The sequence below is a fragment of the Rhinolophus sinicus genome, linkage group LG06, assembly GCF_036562045.2.
Source record: "Rhinolophus sinicus isolate RSC01 linkage group LG06, ASM3656204v1, whole genome shotgun sequence".
NCBI lineage: Eukaryota > Metazoa > Chordata > Mammalia > Chiroptera > Rhinolophidae > Rhinolophus > Rhinolophus sinicus.
In genome coordinates this window covers 121,775,569-121,792,030 of record NC_133756.1, presented here as the reverse complement: position 1 = coordinate 121,792,030, position 16,462 = coordinate 121,775,569, and the positions used below count along the sequence as shown (strand labels likewise).

Genomic DNA, 16,462 nt, shown 5'->3' with positions numbered 1-16,462 from the left:
TGGCATGTTATAAGAAGAGTATAAGAGCTTTAGTGCTCAGAGATCAGTCACCCCATAGATAGAATGTGCTGTAGGGAACATGAGGCCTAGTTTACTGCAGACTAAGATAAGTCATTATAGTAGAAACCCTAGAGACTTCAATTAGTTAGCAAAATGACAGCCACACAATTCCAGTTACTATGGGCACCAAACATCAATAAAATTTTTTCACTTAGTATATTTCATGTCAAAGAATTTTCAAAATATGGCCCCCAACCTATCTTGTTCTACTAATACAATTACATTTTATAGTTTCCTCTGAAGATTTAAAATAATGAATCCCATAACCTACTACAGGAGTCACAGGAAATTTTCCACTCTGACATAATTTTCCTCCCATTTTAGGAGCAAATACAATGAAGAGAGGAATTGCTTTACATATTCTCATCCTGTGATTTACATACTATATTAATCATAGAATATTAAGCAATACTGGTCTTTATATACCTCCCTCACGTTCTTAGCTTTTTATATCACAAACTTGTCCTAATTGCCTTTAACATCACTGAACAATAACTGTCATTACTTTGGTACTTGCACACAATTATTTTCTTCTTCCTTGATATACTCCCTCAAATCTTTCAATACCTTCAGAGACTCCATCCTGCCCAGGTATACCAGAATTCCCTTTAGATCACCCTCACCTACTTCTTCATAGAAAAGTCTTTGACTTAGGGTATCCATAATCAATCTTCCCTAAATGAGTCTATTAGATATAGACACAAGCACCCTGCTCTCAGTGCCTACTTCTCTAGAGTCAGAGAAGGACTGATGATGACTGTCATTCACTATTTCTATCATTTTGGACAGATTATTAAACTTCTCTGAGCATAAAAGCTTGGAACTGCATTAACTTATGTAACATTTAAGAGATTCAAGAAAAAGTATCTAAAGTGCCCAGCACAGAATCTGAGACCTAGGAGACACTTTGGGCTTAAGTAAAGTGGAATCTTAATGGAGATGCTGAAGTAGCCACAATCTCAAGCATATCAGCCACGTACAAAAGTTATCTAAAGGCAGGTGTGACATGGAAGTGCCCAATTATCACTTGTAAAGATTTTACTCCTCAGGACTTCTCTTGAGAATTAGTTTGCCTAGTTCCTTTTTTGGCTCATAACATTGCCAAGTGGTTATGATATGCAAAAGAGTGAAATAGAGGAGGTACTCAAATCATCATGAATATCATCATCATCTTTGTTTTTAACATTATAATCTTTAGTTAACATCAGATAGCGATGTTTTAATAGAGCAGAGATTTCAGTGCATAAATTCCCATCACATGTAGTGCCTATACCTGAAGGTGAATTTATAATGGCATTCCATCCCTAAGCTCCTTTGAGTAGCCTTTGAGGGTGACGGTCTGGCTTCTTTTTTAGGGAATGGCAATCTGTATCCCCGACCTATCCCAAAATAGTAATTTCACATGGGCGATGGTCAGTCCTAACTTTTGACTTTCCCTTCTATTTCCTAGATTCTTCAAATAGATACTAATTTCTTACCCTTTCTTCTCACCTCAGAAGCTTTCTTTTAGGCATACCTGAGCCTTCAGGTGTAGACAGCTTGCTACAGGGTGGTCAGCCAGGCCTAGGGACTTCTTATAGGTAGAGGGAGCCACTGAAGATGGGCATAAAAAAACGGTGGCTCCTAAGTCAGATAGTTCTTCAAGAAAGTATAGATTTCCTGAGTAAGGAGGCATTCATCTCCTTTAGCAACTCCAGAGCCAAGATGGAATATTTTTGCATTCAGAGTCCTTGATTCTATCCAGCAAAGTCCTTTATCAGCACTGTACTTTGGTTCTTTAACTACTCTAAACTCAGTGCCCCCTCCTGATTAGTCCATTCCCTCAAGACCATTTTTGTTTTCTTAATGCAGCCTCCAGGGAGGAAAAGTGATGCCACTTCCATTGGAGTTTTTTCTCTTTCTCAGGGAAAGGAGATGATCATGCCAAGTTCTCAATCTGGGAGTCCAGATTTGGCAGCAACAGGGAAGTATCCCTGGGATCATCTGATGGAGAAAACTAATGGGGTTAGTCAGTCAGAATAATGTACAAGAAAAAGTCTGTGCTCTGAAAAACCAGAGACAGCAGTTACTAGTTGCTCAAAAATGTTAATTCTTTATACTGACTATGTCAGATTTTCCTAAAATGTACAATAGGCCATTATTCAAATATAATTAATGGCTAAACAAACAGAGTAAGCCTAGGTCCATTGTATTTTGGACAAACTTCACATTATAATACCATTGTGTGTGAACATCTATATTGCATGCCAATGTTTCAGAGAAATCCAGCATTGAGAAAAGCTGTTAATATAGTATAAGCCAGAATTTTCCAGACATATTTTATCCAGACAGCATTTATTAACATCTGGAATTTGTGTTCAGCAGAACTCCATTTGGGAAGTGGAAGTTGAGGGATCCTCGATTTAAGGCAGTCATACTCAAAAAGAAGAAAAATTTATTAACAGGATATTTGACAATGTCTGAGGATATTTTCGGTTGTCACAATTGGGGAATTGTTACCATCTAGTTGTCAGATGCTACGTAGGCTTCGAAATGTCTTACAATGAGCAGAACAGGCCCTGCAACAGAGAATTATCCAGTCTAAACATCATAGGGCCAAGGTGGAGAAACTCTGTTTTAAGCTAGGGGCTGGGGGGATAAAACTAAACTAAAGTCAAAATCCTGTGTTATGTCTCAGGGTACTATGAAGGCAAAGAGCATAGACTCTAGAACCATGACAGTGAAGAGCATGAACTGTAGATCCAGAGGTCCTTGTCTTTGAATCCCAGTTCTGACACCTACTATGCAACCTAGGGAGCCCTTTTGCCTGTTTCTTTATGTACACAATGAGTTCATTATTATGAACAATGAGTTCATAATAATTTTATCTGTCTCCTATTTTTTTAAATGTTCAATGAGTTAATATATATATAGCACTTAGAACGTATTAAGTACTCAATAACAAATAATCAAAAATTGATTCACTGTCCCTTTGGTACTGTTTTGTTATTAAATTAGTTGTTCCTAATATTCTGTCAGTCTACAAATTCTGTGGCCCTATATTTTATGCCCTGAGCTGAAACTGCTTCAAAACCCTATCAAGTATTTTCAATGGGTACATCAAATTCCATACCCATTAAATAATTAAACAATAAGGCTAATTTCTTTATGATCTGATCTGATCTCATGAGTATCAAACAGCTTTTAGCCATGATTTGGATGCCATGTACATTTATTTCCAAAAAATAAACTCTAATTCCTCAGGAAGTATGCACTCAGTTTTGAAAAGTTGCATTTAATATATTTAATATGTTCACATTCTAAAATATATATTGTATCAAATAAGTTTGGTTTTTGGAATTCTGCTCTCTTGGTATCTTACTAGTTAAGAAATATTAATATGAAGATTTTTTTCTGAAAAGGTGAAATGATCCAGGGAAGATACGAATAAGAAAACCAGTTGGTAATCTGTCTGATGATATTTTCACACATCTAATTCAGTAAGACTTAGTTTAAATGATTAGTTGCTATATTCATTCTTTCCTCTCAAAGATTAATCTTTAATCCCATAGTTCCTGTTTTCCAAGATAACACCATGCTCCCAAACCTCATTAAATCTCATTATTTTTCACAGATCCTTACCATATAATACCATAGTCACATTCATTTTCCTTTTAAATGAAATTGTATAGATTTTGTTGACTGAGCTAATGGAGAGCAAGTAGGGCAATGCCCCATTTCAGAGCGAGTTTTCTTTACCAAAGAAAACTGTTCAAATGTGTTTAACTGGAAGTGTTGATATATTTGTTTTATATTTTAATATCATCCAGATTTAAAATTTTCTTGTTATTAATTCGTATTATAAGCAGAATTAGGATAATGTGTGTGTGTGTGTGTGTGTGTAGTGCTGGTGGGGTGATAGTGGGAAATCTGAAAAACTCTCATTTTCTTAGCATGGTATCTTCACAGAAACACAAGTTCATCATTGAGCCTGATTCAAAGAGTTTACACGTGGGATGTGTGAAAGCTGACAATGGATACTGGCCTGGTTTAAGATGTGCAAGGTAATGCAAACTGGTTATTAAACCAGTGGGAAAGTATCTGAATTTTATCTTAATACTGAGCATTTCTTAACTCATCTTATTAGTTGTTGGAGTGTATTTTCTTTTCTGAATCAGTTTGTTTATTGAGACATAATGTAGGCAAAATATTCACTACCACAAGAAATAGGAATGACAACTCCTTTCCTCAAGGCATTTTATTTGGACGAGGTCAAGCCTTCACTAAAATAAACTTGTGGTAATACCTAAAGTCTGGCACCTAAAAAAAAAAAAAAATGAGAAAAAAAAACAGGCAAGTAGAACAGAGAATAATTCATATGTGAGACATTTCAAACATTTTCACATATAGTGGAGATGAATGAGAGAAGAGAATAACATAGAACCAATATTTAAGATCCAATAGCCCAGAAATCTTCATCTGAAATTAGTGTTCTGCAGATTATCAGGAATTTATGTCTTTCTTGAAAACCTTATTTTGAAGTTTTGTAGAGGCCCAGATAGCATCTTTAATGAATCATTTAAAACATATAAAACATATAACTAAGGAATAACAGAAACCCTACATGCACATTTCTAAAGAATATTTTAAAAGGGATCACTTCTTAATGAAGTTTATGAGGCAAGCACAATTTGTATCCCATAACGAGGTAACAACATCACAGCAGCTGAGGTTATAAGTTCTTCATTGGAGTGTGACCTGTGCAGTGCATCTCCATGTCCATTACAAGCCACTTCAGAGTCATTTCTCTTTCAGATAATGTGAGATAGTTTGGGCAAGTCTGAAGTTTCTCCTGGAGATTGGAAAATATTACTAACATATGTTCTTTCTACACTTCGTTTTTCTTCATGCTAACTCCTTTTCCTGAAATACCTTACATTGCCCAGTGGTGTGCTGGTAAATGCTTAACAAGTAACTCTTGAGGAAAAAAATTTTAAAGCCCTGGAATTTAGTGTTTACCCATTTCTGTTGTGTAAAAACTCCCATCATGACCAATTTCAAACCGCCAATGTGACATTACAGAACATGTCGTTGGAACAAGATATGCACAACTGGCTTTCATAAGCCAATACAAGCAAGCTTCAGCACGCAAATTTCTTTCACACTTTGTTCAGCTGGTAAAAATGAATTTGGCTCACAAGGTGCAATTAAAGTGTCAACTACTCCAATTCCTAATTCCTAAATCCTCAAGTAAAATTGACCACTCTTTAATAACAATATTGTAATATTTCCCTATTTTGGTGATAGCATCTATTAATTTTATTAATCTTTATGCCTATGTATCTCACCATTAAACATTCATTTTTTAACATTAAGACCATACATTCCATTTTGTATGTATCCATTGTACTTAAAGCAATAATAGCTACAATAGGCATTTCATGTTTCTCAGTATAGTTTCATTGGATGAGTAAAAAGGCAATAGGATTTACACTTACCACTATTTGATGAGTACTCATGACAGTTAAAAAAGACCAACCCCATAGTGATGTGTTAGTGTAGCAGTCATGACCCCATACTCAAAACATTTGCAATACAGCTGAGCAGAATGTAAATATGTGTGAAATAATAAAATATCACCAATAAAAAAGCACATGTGTAAGTTATCTTAATGAATGAATAAAGAAGAAAACAAGTATTGGGTTATCTACTATAAAGAAACTGAGAGAGACAAAATGATATTAAAGCTCCACATAGACATATAGAAAAAGGGAGTAAATAATTACTAAAAGATGAGGGTGGTTATTGTGCACAACTCCCAACCCACCCACAGATTAAGACATGAAATCCTGTGCTATAGTACTGAACAGGGAATCTACACATTTACCCAGATGTTTAGACCTGCAATGTCAAGATTTCTTGAGCAGCTCTCAAGGTTCTGGCTCAGTATTTGCTGGTAAGTTGAAAGAACAGATAGATCTATGGTGACCGTGGAAGCAAGAATATCACTGTGTAGTGATGAAGTGAGGATTCAGTCCATAGCCAACAGCCACAGTCATAGTTCAAAGTCTTGCCAGGAACTCAAGTTCCAAACTCCCCAAGAAGTCAGAAATCTTTTCATAAAAAGTTGTAACATTTTGACATGAGAAACAAAATATGGACAAATGTATTAGAAAAAGAGAGAGAGACAGATTGATTTCTGGGTTTTGATTTCTGGGTTTTGATCATAAATATGAGAAATGATATAAACATAGTTACATTTCATAAGCAAAGTTATTTCTATTACTGTCATTAATAATAATAATTTAATAATATTAGCAAATTTTACAGTTTTCCAAACAATCTCTTGTACATACTTTGTCAGTTATAAATCTCATAATTATCTTGGGGATAGAAAAGGTTACACTTATCACAATTTGGTTACGAAAAGACTGAATCTCATAGGGTTCATGATTAACTGAGATCACATATCTAGGAACTGAAAGAATTGGAAATTTAAACGGATGATTAATCCCCAAATATTTCATTTCTCATCTACTCAAATGGCTGCCTCATGATTTTCTAGTGGGAACACTGAAGGATAGCGGGTACTTTAAAGCCTCCTCCTTAGCCCTAACTTGTGAAGAATTCGTAAACGAATCTGTTTTGTCCTGATACTGTAGACAATAGGGTTAAGCACTGGGGGAAAGAGCAGGTAGATATCAGCCATGAGGATGTGGACTATGGGAGACAGATGCTTCCCAAAGCGATGAGCCACTGACACCCCAATAACTGGCACAAAGAAGATGAGCACCACGCAGATGTGGGATACGCATGTGTTGAGTGATTTTAGCTGCTCTTCAGAAGATGCAATGCTCAGCACAGCATTCAGAATCAGGATATAAGAAAGAAGTATGAAGACTGAATCCATGCCCAGCGTGGCGATAACTACACACAGTCCATAAACACTGCTGATCCTGGCATCTGAACAGGACAATTTCAGAATATCCTGGTGCAAACAGAAGGGATGGGAGAGGACATTGCCGTGGCAGTAGTGATAGCGTCTCAGTAGCAAAGGTGTGGGCAGTACAACTCCCATGCTTCTTAACAAGCAGGCCAAGCCAATCTTGCCTGTTGCGCTGTTGGTGAGGATGGTGGTGTAGTGCAGTGGACGACAGATAGCAACAAAACGGTCAAAGGCCATGGCCAGCAGCACTGAGGATTCCAGGAATGTGAATGTATGGATGAAGAAGAGCTGGGTATAGCAAGCTCTTGCCTGAATCTCCCGAGCATTCAACCATAACACAGAAAGTATAGTGGGAAGTATAGACAAGGACATACCTAGGTCATTTAGTGCCAAAATGGAGAGGAAATAATACATGGGCTGGTGAAGTGAAGATTCAGTCCAAATGACAGAGAGAATGGTAATATTACCAATAAATGCTACCAAGAACACAAGGCAGAATAGAATTGAGAGCCAAGAATGAGCATACTCCAGTCCAGGAAAACCCTTCAGAATAAATACAGGCTCCGTAGTATCACTGGTATTCCAGACCACCATGATGACCCTGGTAAACAGTGAGGAATAGTTTGTTATCCTATTTTTATCTCCTGTGAGCATAAACAGTCCAATCAGAATGCAATACATCTTTCTGCTAGCCACACAGGGGAAGAAAGGAGGTACTTTTATGGTTCTCATGTAAGAAGCATTTCACAGCAGTAAACAGCAACAAATTTTGGAACAAGAGTGTACCACACAAATCTGGTCATCTCTGACAAGAACTTTGATGAATTTACATTGAGGACACTAAAAAACTTACGCAGCAAAAGAGTAAAGAATGAAATCTTTACTATGTATTATGAAAATGGACATAGAGAAAAGTCAGAGTAGGGATTGGAATAATTTGCCAGTCAATAATTTTCTTGAATTAATCGTTTATTGTGTCTAGGCTATCTTTTAATTCATGATAACTGAATTGGCCCCAAGGATTCAACATAATTTTTCTTCATATTTATTTCTATTTAATAATTTACAAAGATCTGACAATTAAGTTCGCGAACTTGTTGCACTGATTTTGGTAACCTTTTTTTGATATCAAAGGGATTATTCATTATGAATTTGTACCAACTGGACAAGTAGCTAACCAAGTTTACTATTTGGAAGTGCTGAAAAGGCTGCATGAAAAAGGACCTGAACTTTTTGCCAACAATTCATGGATCTTGCATCACGACAATGCACCAGCTTACACGGCACTGTCTGTGAGGGAGTTTTTAGCCAGTAAACAAAGAAGTGTATTGGAACACCCTCCCTATTCACCTGATCTGGCCCCCAATGACTTCTTTCTTTACCCAAAGATAAAGGAAATAGTGAAAGGAAGACATTTTAATGACATTCAGGACATCAAGGGTAATACAAGGGTAATCAAGGGTAATAAAAGCTCTGATGGTCATTTAGAGTTCCAAACTTGCTTTTAAGGGTGGACTAGGTGTTGATGTCAGTGCATTGCTTCCCAAAGGGAATGCTTCGAAGGTGACCATAGTGATATTCAGCAGTGAGGAATGTACCACTTTTTCTAGGATGAGTTTGCAAGCTTAATTGTCTGACTTTCATATAATATTTAAAAATTGAACATAGTTAATATTTTAATAATAAAAAGTAAACATCCCAGTGTATAAAAAGAGGGCATGAAAAAAAGTTTTAAAAGTCCATAATGCAAGCACACTTACTTAATTTTTTGCTGTTTAGTATATCAACTCTTCCTTAACCTAAACTCCTGTTAGTAGGTTAAGGATATATATATATATATATACACATAGTTTATTTTTCTTAAAATGTGTATACATTTTTTGGCATCCTCTGAATATATATATAGAGAGAGAGATAGATAGATATAGATATAGATGATATAGATATAGATATAGATATATAGATATATATAGATATAGATCTATAGATATATATGTACATATATATACATATATATGTATATATATACGTGTATATTCACAATTAAATTATTCACACTCTTCCTGTATGCCTTCCCACAAAATAAAATTAAAACAATATATTTAGCTCAGACATCTGTTATATATTATGTGTCTTAAATTAGTAATACTAGGCACTGTCCTCTTCATTTCTATTTATCATTTATTGCTTTTTTGTCTTTCAAAACGATGATTATAATCTCATTTAAAAATGTTCAATCTAAATATTAAATGTTTTTCCAGTTTTACGACCCATTCATCATCAGTGCCTCTTAGAAACCACAAACTTCTTTTTTTCCTTTTCAAAATACAATTCTAATGTCTGGCTTTACTTTCCATGAGCAGTCTTCATTGTGACTGGCCCTTCTAGTCATGCCCTTGCCAGACCCTGGGTTGATGCATTGGGCATAACTGCTAAGCCTTATGGGATTCTCTGCCCCTTTAGTCTCTGGTTCCTTATTTTACTCCTGCCTAACCACACTGACTGTCCTTCAGAAAACTCTTTCTTCACTTACATTGTCCTCATAGACTGGAGACATGGCTGCTGCAACATCTCAGCATCTCCCTCATCCTTCCTTGTAGACCCTTAGTTTTTGACATCTTCAAAGTCTAACACAGATTTCAGCCCTGGCCTGAAGTGAAGATCTTTCCAAATGCAGCCTCAGATTTATTGTGAGCTCCATCTATTTAGTACTGACCTTTATTTTCTCTATTTTACTTCAAAAAAATTTTGTTTTCAAAAATTTTTCCTCTTGACTGATTCTTATCTCCATTTTATAGTGTGAATACTGAAAGTTCTCTGGCTGAACGATCTGTATCTAAGAACAGAAGACAATACCATGCCATCCTCTCCATATAATAAGAAAGATTTGTCACTTTCTCCCTTTTTCCCAAACTCTAGGCCTTCCTTTCCTCTAGAAGTTAAACACCTCCCAGATACTTTTCTCTAGCCCCAAGCAGTGAATTGAGCTTTCACTGGGGCCCTTGTCTTGGATAAAGCAGTCAGCTACTCACCATGTTCTGCATCTACAAGGCAGAAGCCTTGCTCAACACATCTATTTTTCTTTATTACCTTCAAACAACATTTTTCTCTGTAGTCTTCAGAATTTACTAAAGTCCCTAGCCAATTGTCTTTTTTTCTTCTTCCTCACTCAGAAACTTTTGTTCTGATCCCCATTGTAAAGCTTAGCTCATCAATCCAAACATTAACATTGAAATATATAGAACACACACACACACACCACATACACAACACACACACACACACCACATACACACACATACACAACACACACACACACACGCACAAAGATTATTCTATGCACACAATATAAAACTCTGTTATTTTACCCCATGCCAGGAAATTGTTCTATGCTTTCTCCTTTAATTCTTCCAACCTTGATATAAATCATATTTTCTTTAATTCTCAGAAAAGTTGCAAGAAATAAAGTGCAGCATTCTTCTTTGGAAATATCTTCCTCCCTGCTGTGAGTTCTTTAAGTATAGATTGTAACATTTAGGAAACTTCAGTTTTAAGCCTGTCCATAGATTTAAAGTTAGGACAGGCAGGAATATCCATATTTACACTTTCTCTTTCTTATCCTTTTCTCTCACTGACCAACTGTTGTGAGTATGTTTTCTACTTTTTCTCAGTCCATTTATTACTGTTCTTTCTCTGTTCATTTTTTTTCCTGTTTCTATGTCATTCACAATGATTCTTTGAAGTTTTTTTGTTTATTTTAATATAACTTAATCCTCGTGAGGTGAAAGAGAAATAATAGGGAGTGACTGAGTCTAATGACAAGATTGTTTCAAAGGGCAGAGGCACGTAAAGACTCATATCACACATTCACCTATTCCAAGTAGTTAATGGAGAACCCCAGAGGCTAAGACCATTTTATTGCAGACTTTCTAGCATGTTACCTACAGTAACAATCTTATTACCCCAAAAGCAATCTTCCATTGATTGTCCTATCTAAAATTGTTGAAAAAGATTGGAGTAGAATATTATGATGTTTCATACATTTAAAAATGTTTACCTCTAAAGAGGATGACACCAATTTTTCCCTCCTGCACAAATTCTTCTTCTAAGAATTTTACTCTTTTTAGCCCTTGTACGCTAACAAACTATGCCAAAATATCCCTACTATTTATTTGTAATTATAAAATTAACACTTACTTGAAATGCATACATAAACCAATTTCATCAATATGAATGCTTCATCATGCAAATGGTAACCCTTTTCCCAAATGATCCAGTTTCATTTTGTCTTTCTTTGCCTAAACTTTCCTTCATTGCAGGTAAAGTCATATTCTCATATTCTCGTTCTGTTTTTATTTCTATGGCTTTCCCAATCTCTCTCTCCATCTTTATCCTTCCTATTCTGCTCTCTGCTGCCATTTCCTTCTATTTTGCTTTACCTAACTTTCTGTCTTTTCACCATGTAATTCTCTACTTTTTTCCCAGTCCTTTTATTACCTCTATCTTTCTTCTCATTTCTCCTTGTGTTTCTGTGCTTTTAGTTCTTGTTCTCTTTGGTTTATTTCTCAGATAGTTCCATTTCTATCTGAAGGTCAAACTTATACTGATTACAAATGCTACAACTTGGATTCTCTGTAGATCTCAAGTCCTGAAAACCTTTGATTCCATGAATAGTGAGGTTTGAATGCTTGCACCATCTCTATAAATTCTCCTGGAGTTGAAAATTCAGGGTTGATGTCACAGTCTGCTGGATCCCCAGAGATGTAATTAATATAAACAGCCCTTAACCATAGCTGTGTCAAGAGCATATGATTATAATCCTGGAAAATGTAGGCATGCACCCCTACTTGTACCCACCACTCCCAGTCTTTTCTTTCAAATGTAATGGTTTTCTCTTCTCAAATAAGCATATGAGAGTGAATTCATGATTGCTACTCTAACCCAGAGGAATATTGAAATTGCAGTTTCATTAGGGGCATCTATATAGAGCTTTGGTACTTCAGTGCAGTGATATGCCCTTCTCTTATAACGTGTTTACCACTTCTCACTGAACAGGGTTGTTCTTTAGCTATGTATTTAATAATCATTTATCAAGCAACAACAGGGTTCAAGTTTCTATACTAAGCTCTCTAAGGCAAAAACCATTATCTGGTTTGTTACTACTTTGATGGTGCTCAGTACAGAGCATGGCTCCCCAATACATTCTTTTTCTTAACTTATGTCTTGGCTATCCACCACTTGGCATTTATTTATAAATTTTAGAACCAACTTATCAATATCCACCAAGATACATATTGGAATTTTATTGAGAATGTATTGAATTTATAGATCAGTTTTGGGAGAATTGATTTTTAGATTACCAGATTTTCCAGTCGAAGAATACAGATCTCAGTTAATTAAGGTCTTTATTTTTTCTCAATATTGTTTTTTTACTTTTATGTTAAGAGATATCATATGTCTCACATTAGATTTATTTTGTTTGATATTAATTTATGCTAATGTGAAGAGCCCTTATAAATTAACTTTTTCTAAGTCTTTGGCACAGATATATAAAAATAAAAACAATTTATAGTTGATCTTTCTCCCTTTCCTTGTGAGTTCTCTTTTCTCCATTCATCGTTTCTTCATTACTTTCCTGTTCATCAGAAGTGGCCAATTAGAGTTTATCTCCCTCCGTCTATGCTAGACATATCTAGGATGGTTAGAAGTCAGGTCCATTCTGTCCCCTTGGAGGAACACAATCAGAGTCTTTTGTAAAGGGTAGTTCTTCAATCACTCTGATTTGTTCTTGAAATTCTGGTTCAGAATGGTTAATAAATGAAACCTCCTTATGTTTAAAGGCCCTTAAACTACATTGCAGACTCACTGAAGATAGGAACTTCTTCAGTGTGTATTCATAGATATAGCACATTCTTTGGAACCTACAACCTAGACATTATTTATTAAATAAATAAAAGTGTTCAGTGAAAGAGTCTCATAGCTAGTAATGATACTGAAAGTGAGTTGTTTGTATCTATTTTGCTAGTGTGAATGTGAGCATGTAACTCAGAGCTCTCAACCAAGGGCAGATGATAACTATAATAATTGATTGACCACATATGCCGTGTCAACAATGACGACATTGTTTCGCTGACATAATCATCTGTGAAGTAGAAGTCTTATTATTTTCATCTTAAAGTTAAGGAAATGAGATTTTGACATCATTTGACCCTTGTTTGGACAGCCATAATGCTCAAAGTAATATATAACATTATAAACAAAGAGTGTTTTACACTGAAGCAGAACTTTTAATCACTAACCTGGACTGTCAGTTTCAAAGTGATCGCTACGTCTCGTATGGTGTCACATATCAGTGTAATGCTGTTCTGGTGTTCCCCGTGTACACCACGCAATTACATAGGGCAGCTATGGATAAGCAGTCACCTGTAAGACTGACCCTGTACTCAAGTTAATGAGTGCTGGGTGCTGAGACCTAGATTACCTAAGAAAGTAAATAAGTGACTTATTAATGATTCAGCCACAGATAAGTATGTGTTTGAAGCACAGCAGTGTTTCTCAAAATATAATGTTCATATAAATCATCTGTATTGGTTAAAAATACAGATTCTGATTCAATAAGTCTTTTACAAGCCTAATATTTTGAATTTCTTAAAACTCCTGGGTTATGCCAATGCTGCTGGTCAAAGGATGATACTTTTGAGCAGTTATGAGGTAGGGGATGTTGAGAATGTAAGGAGTGTAGAAGCAGTGAATTCAACCAGAAAGTTTTGAGAATGAATACTAGATTTCATATTTTAAAAATTAGGAGCTGTGAGAAGCAGGAACCATCTTTCCTTCCACCCCTACGCTAATACCCTCTTCAACATTCCTGTAGCATTAATGCCTGGTGCTAAAAAGTCTGGCTTGTGCCATGGATTTTATCCAGCAGAGTATGGATTGTTTCCCAACTTCATGTGGATAAACTATCTTGGCAACAGGAAAAAAAGTACTTTCAAAGCTAAAGGAACTCATGACCTCCATATTTGTGACTGAGGTAGTAGGGTGGGGTGGGGGATTTGAGGGAATATTTTCCAGAGCTTGGAAACTGTTCCCTTTGTCATAGCACTGGCAACTATTCTGGGAAAGAGTGACTTGATATCTAATTAAGCTTGATGCAGGGGAACTGTTTCTACAGAACCTGACTTTGGGCTTAGACTGAGAGAAAAGTTATTGATTGAGAACAAAAGGGACAATGAGAGATAGGAATAAGAGGCTGGGCAGGCTGCAGAGTTGTAAATATTTCTATAATAGTACAAAACAACATGAATGTTTAATTATCATCATGGGAGAGTGGTATTTTTCTCTCCTGAAACTATTCTTCATTCACAATTAATTTTTTTCTTCCAGAGAATGCCATGTCATTTGTGATATGTAAGTTTTTAAGACAGAGAGAGCCTGCCTTAAATTAGTTAACCATCTCATAAAATGATCTGTAAGTTAAACATACAGTTGTGAGACAATGATAAGAAGTTAGACTAATGGTTAACTGGAATAAGATGTTAACCTGCTTGGTCAGAGGAACTAAATAAAGCAGATGAAGCAACCTGGGTCATATGTTGTAGGCACTCAGGGAAAAAGCCTAAAACCTTAGGTCATGACTTTTGGTTGAAGTGTATGTTTCTATTGAGCAATAAAAACCTATAGAGTGGTTGAATGAATAAAAACAAGATGCAAATATATGCTGTCTATAAAAGACACACTTTAGATTTAAGGACACACATATGTTGAAAGTGAGGGAGTGTAGAAAGATATTCCATGTAAATGGTAATCAGAAGAGAGCAGTGATGGCTGTAGTTTCATCAGACCAAATAGATTTAAGTTCAAAACTATTACAAGAGACATAGAAGTTTATTATATCATAAGAGTAAATTCAACAGGAAGATATAACACTTATAGATATATATGTACCCAACCATAAAGCACAACATATCAAAACTTATGGTATGCAAGAAAAGCAGTACCAAGAGGGAAGTTTATAGCAAAAAATAAAAAAACAACAACAAACAAACAAAAAACCCCAAAATACCTACAATTAAAATAGAAAAAATTAAAATAAAATAGAAAAAACAACCTGACTTTACAACTCAAGGAACTGGGAAAAGAAGAACAAATTGAGCCCAAAGTTAGCAAAAGGAAGGAAATAAAAACACTGCAGCAGAAATAAAATAGAAAAACAATTTTTAAATTAATAAAACTACATATTGTTCTTTGAGAAGATAACAAAATTGATAAACACGTCCTTACTTAGACTGGAAAAATGAGAAACCTAAAATTAATAAAAATCAAAAGTGAAAATAGGGGATGTTACAGCTGATACCACAGAAATAAAATAAGATGATAAAGGAATATTATGAAAAATTATATGCCAACAAATTGGACAACCTAGAAATAATGGAGAAATTCTTAGAAATGGAGGACCTACAGAGACTGAATCACAAAGAAATACAAATTCTGAACAGACCTACTGGCCTACAATAAATAAGTCTGAAGGAGAAAAAAAAAAAAAACAAAAAAAAAAACTCCCAACAAAGAAAAGCCCAAGACCAGATGGCTTTGCAAGTGAATTTTACCAAACATTTACAGAACAATTTATACCAATCCTTCTTAAACTTTTTCCAAAAAATAAAAAATGTTATACTTCCAAACTTTATTAGGCCAGCATCAGTGTAATGACAGAGTTAAACAAAGACACTGCAATGAAAGAAAATACAGGCCAATATCCCTGATGAACATGATGTCAAAATCATGAACAAAATACTAGCAAACCGAATACTACAGCACATTAAAAGAATTATACACCATAAGCAAGTAAGAATCATCCTTAGGATGCAGGGATGGCTCAACATATGCAAATCAATAAATGTGATATACCATGTGAACAAAATGAAGGATAAAAATCACATGATCATCTCAATAGATGTATGAAAAGCATTTGGCAAAATTCAACACCCTTTCATGATAAAAACTCTCAAAAATTAAGTATAGAAGAAATTTACTGTAACACAACAAAGGCAATTTTTAAAAAGCCCACAGCCAACATCGCACTCAATGGTGAAAAGCTGAAAGCACTCCCTTTAAGATCCAGAACAAGTCAAGGATGTCCACTCTCACCTCTTCTTTTCAACATAGTACTGGAATACCCAGCCAGAACAATGAGGGAAGCATTTGGACTAAAACTTATACCATTGTCACCCCAGGTTCTCAGGCTTTTGGTCTTGGACTAGAACTACACCATCATCCTTCCCGAGTCTCCAGTTTGCCAAACTGCAGATCTTAAGACTTCTCAGCCTCCATAATCACATGAGTGAATTCCATTTATATATACATTATATATATATATATATATATATATATATATATATATATATATATATATAATATTGGTTCTGATTCTCTGAAGAATCATGATTAAGGCACCAAGTAAGAAGACGCTTGGTA

At 35.3% G+C, this 16,462-nt stretch overlaps 1 protein-coding gene across 1 annotated transcript; it reads right to left on the bottom strand.

The window, feature by feature from the left end:
* Positions 1–6,631: 6,631 nt before the first annotated feature.
* On the bottom strand, positions 6,632–7,579 carry LOC109436941 (olfactory receptor 51L1). The gene has a single exon (XM_019715822.2). The coding sequence runs from the start codon at positions 7,577–7,579 to the stop codon at positions 6,632–6,634; it is 948 nt and encodes a 315-aa protein (XP_019571381.1).
* Between the last annotated feature and the right edge of the window lie 8,883 nt (positions 7,580–16,462).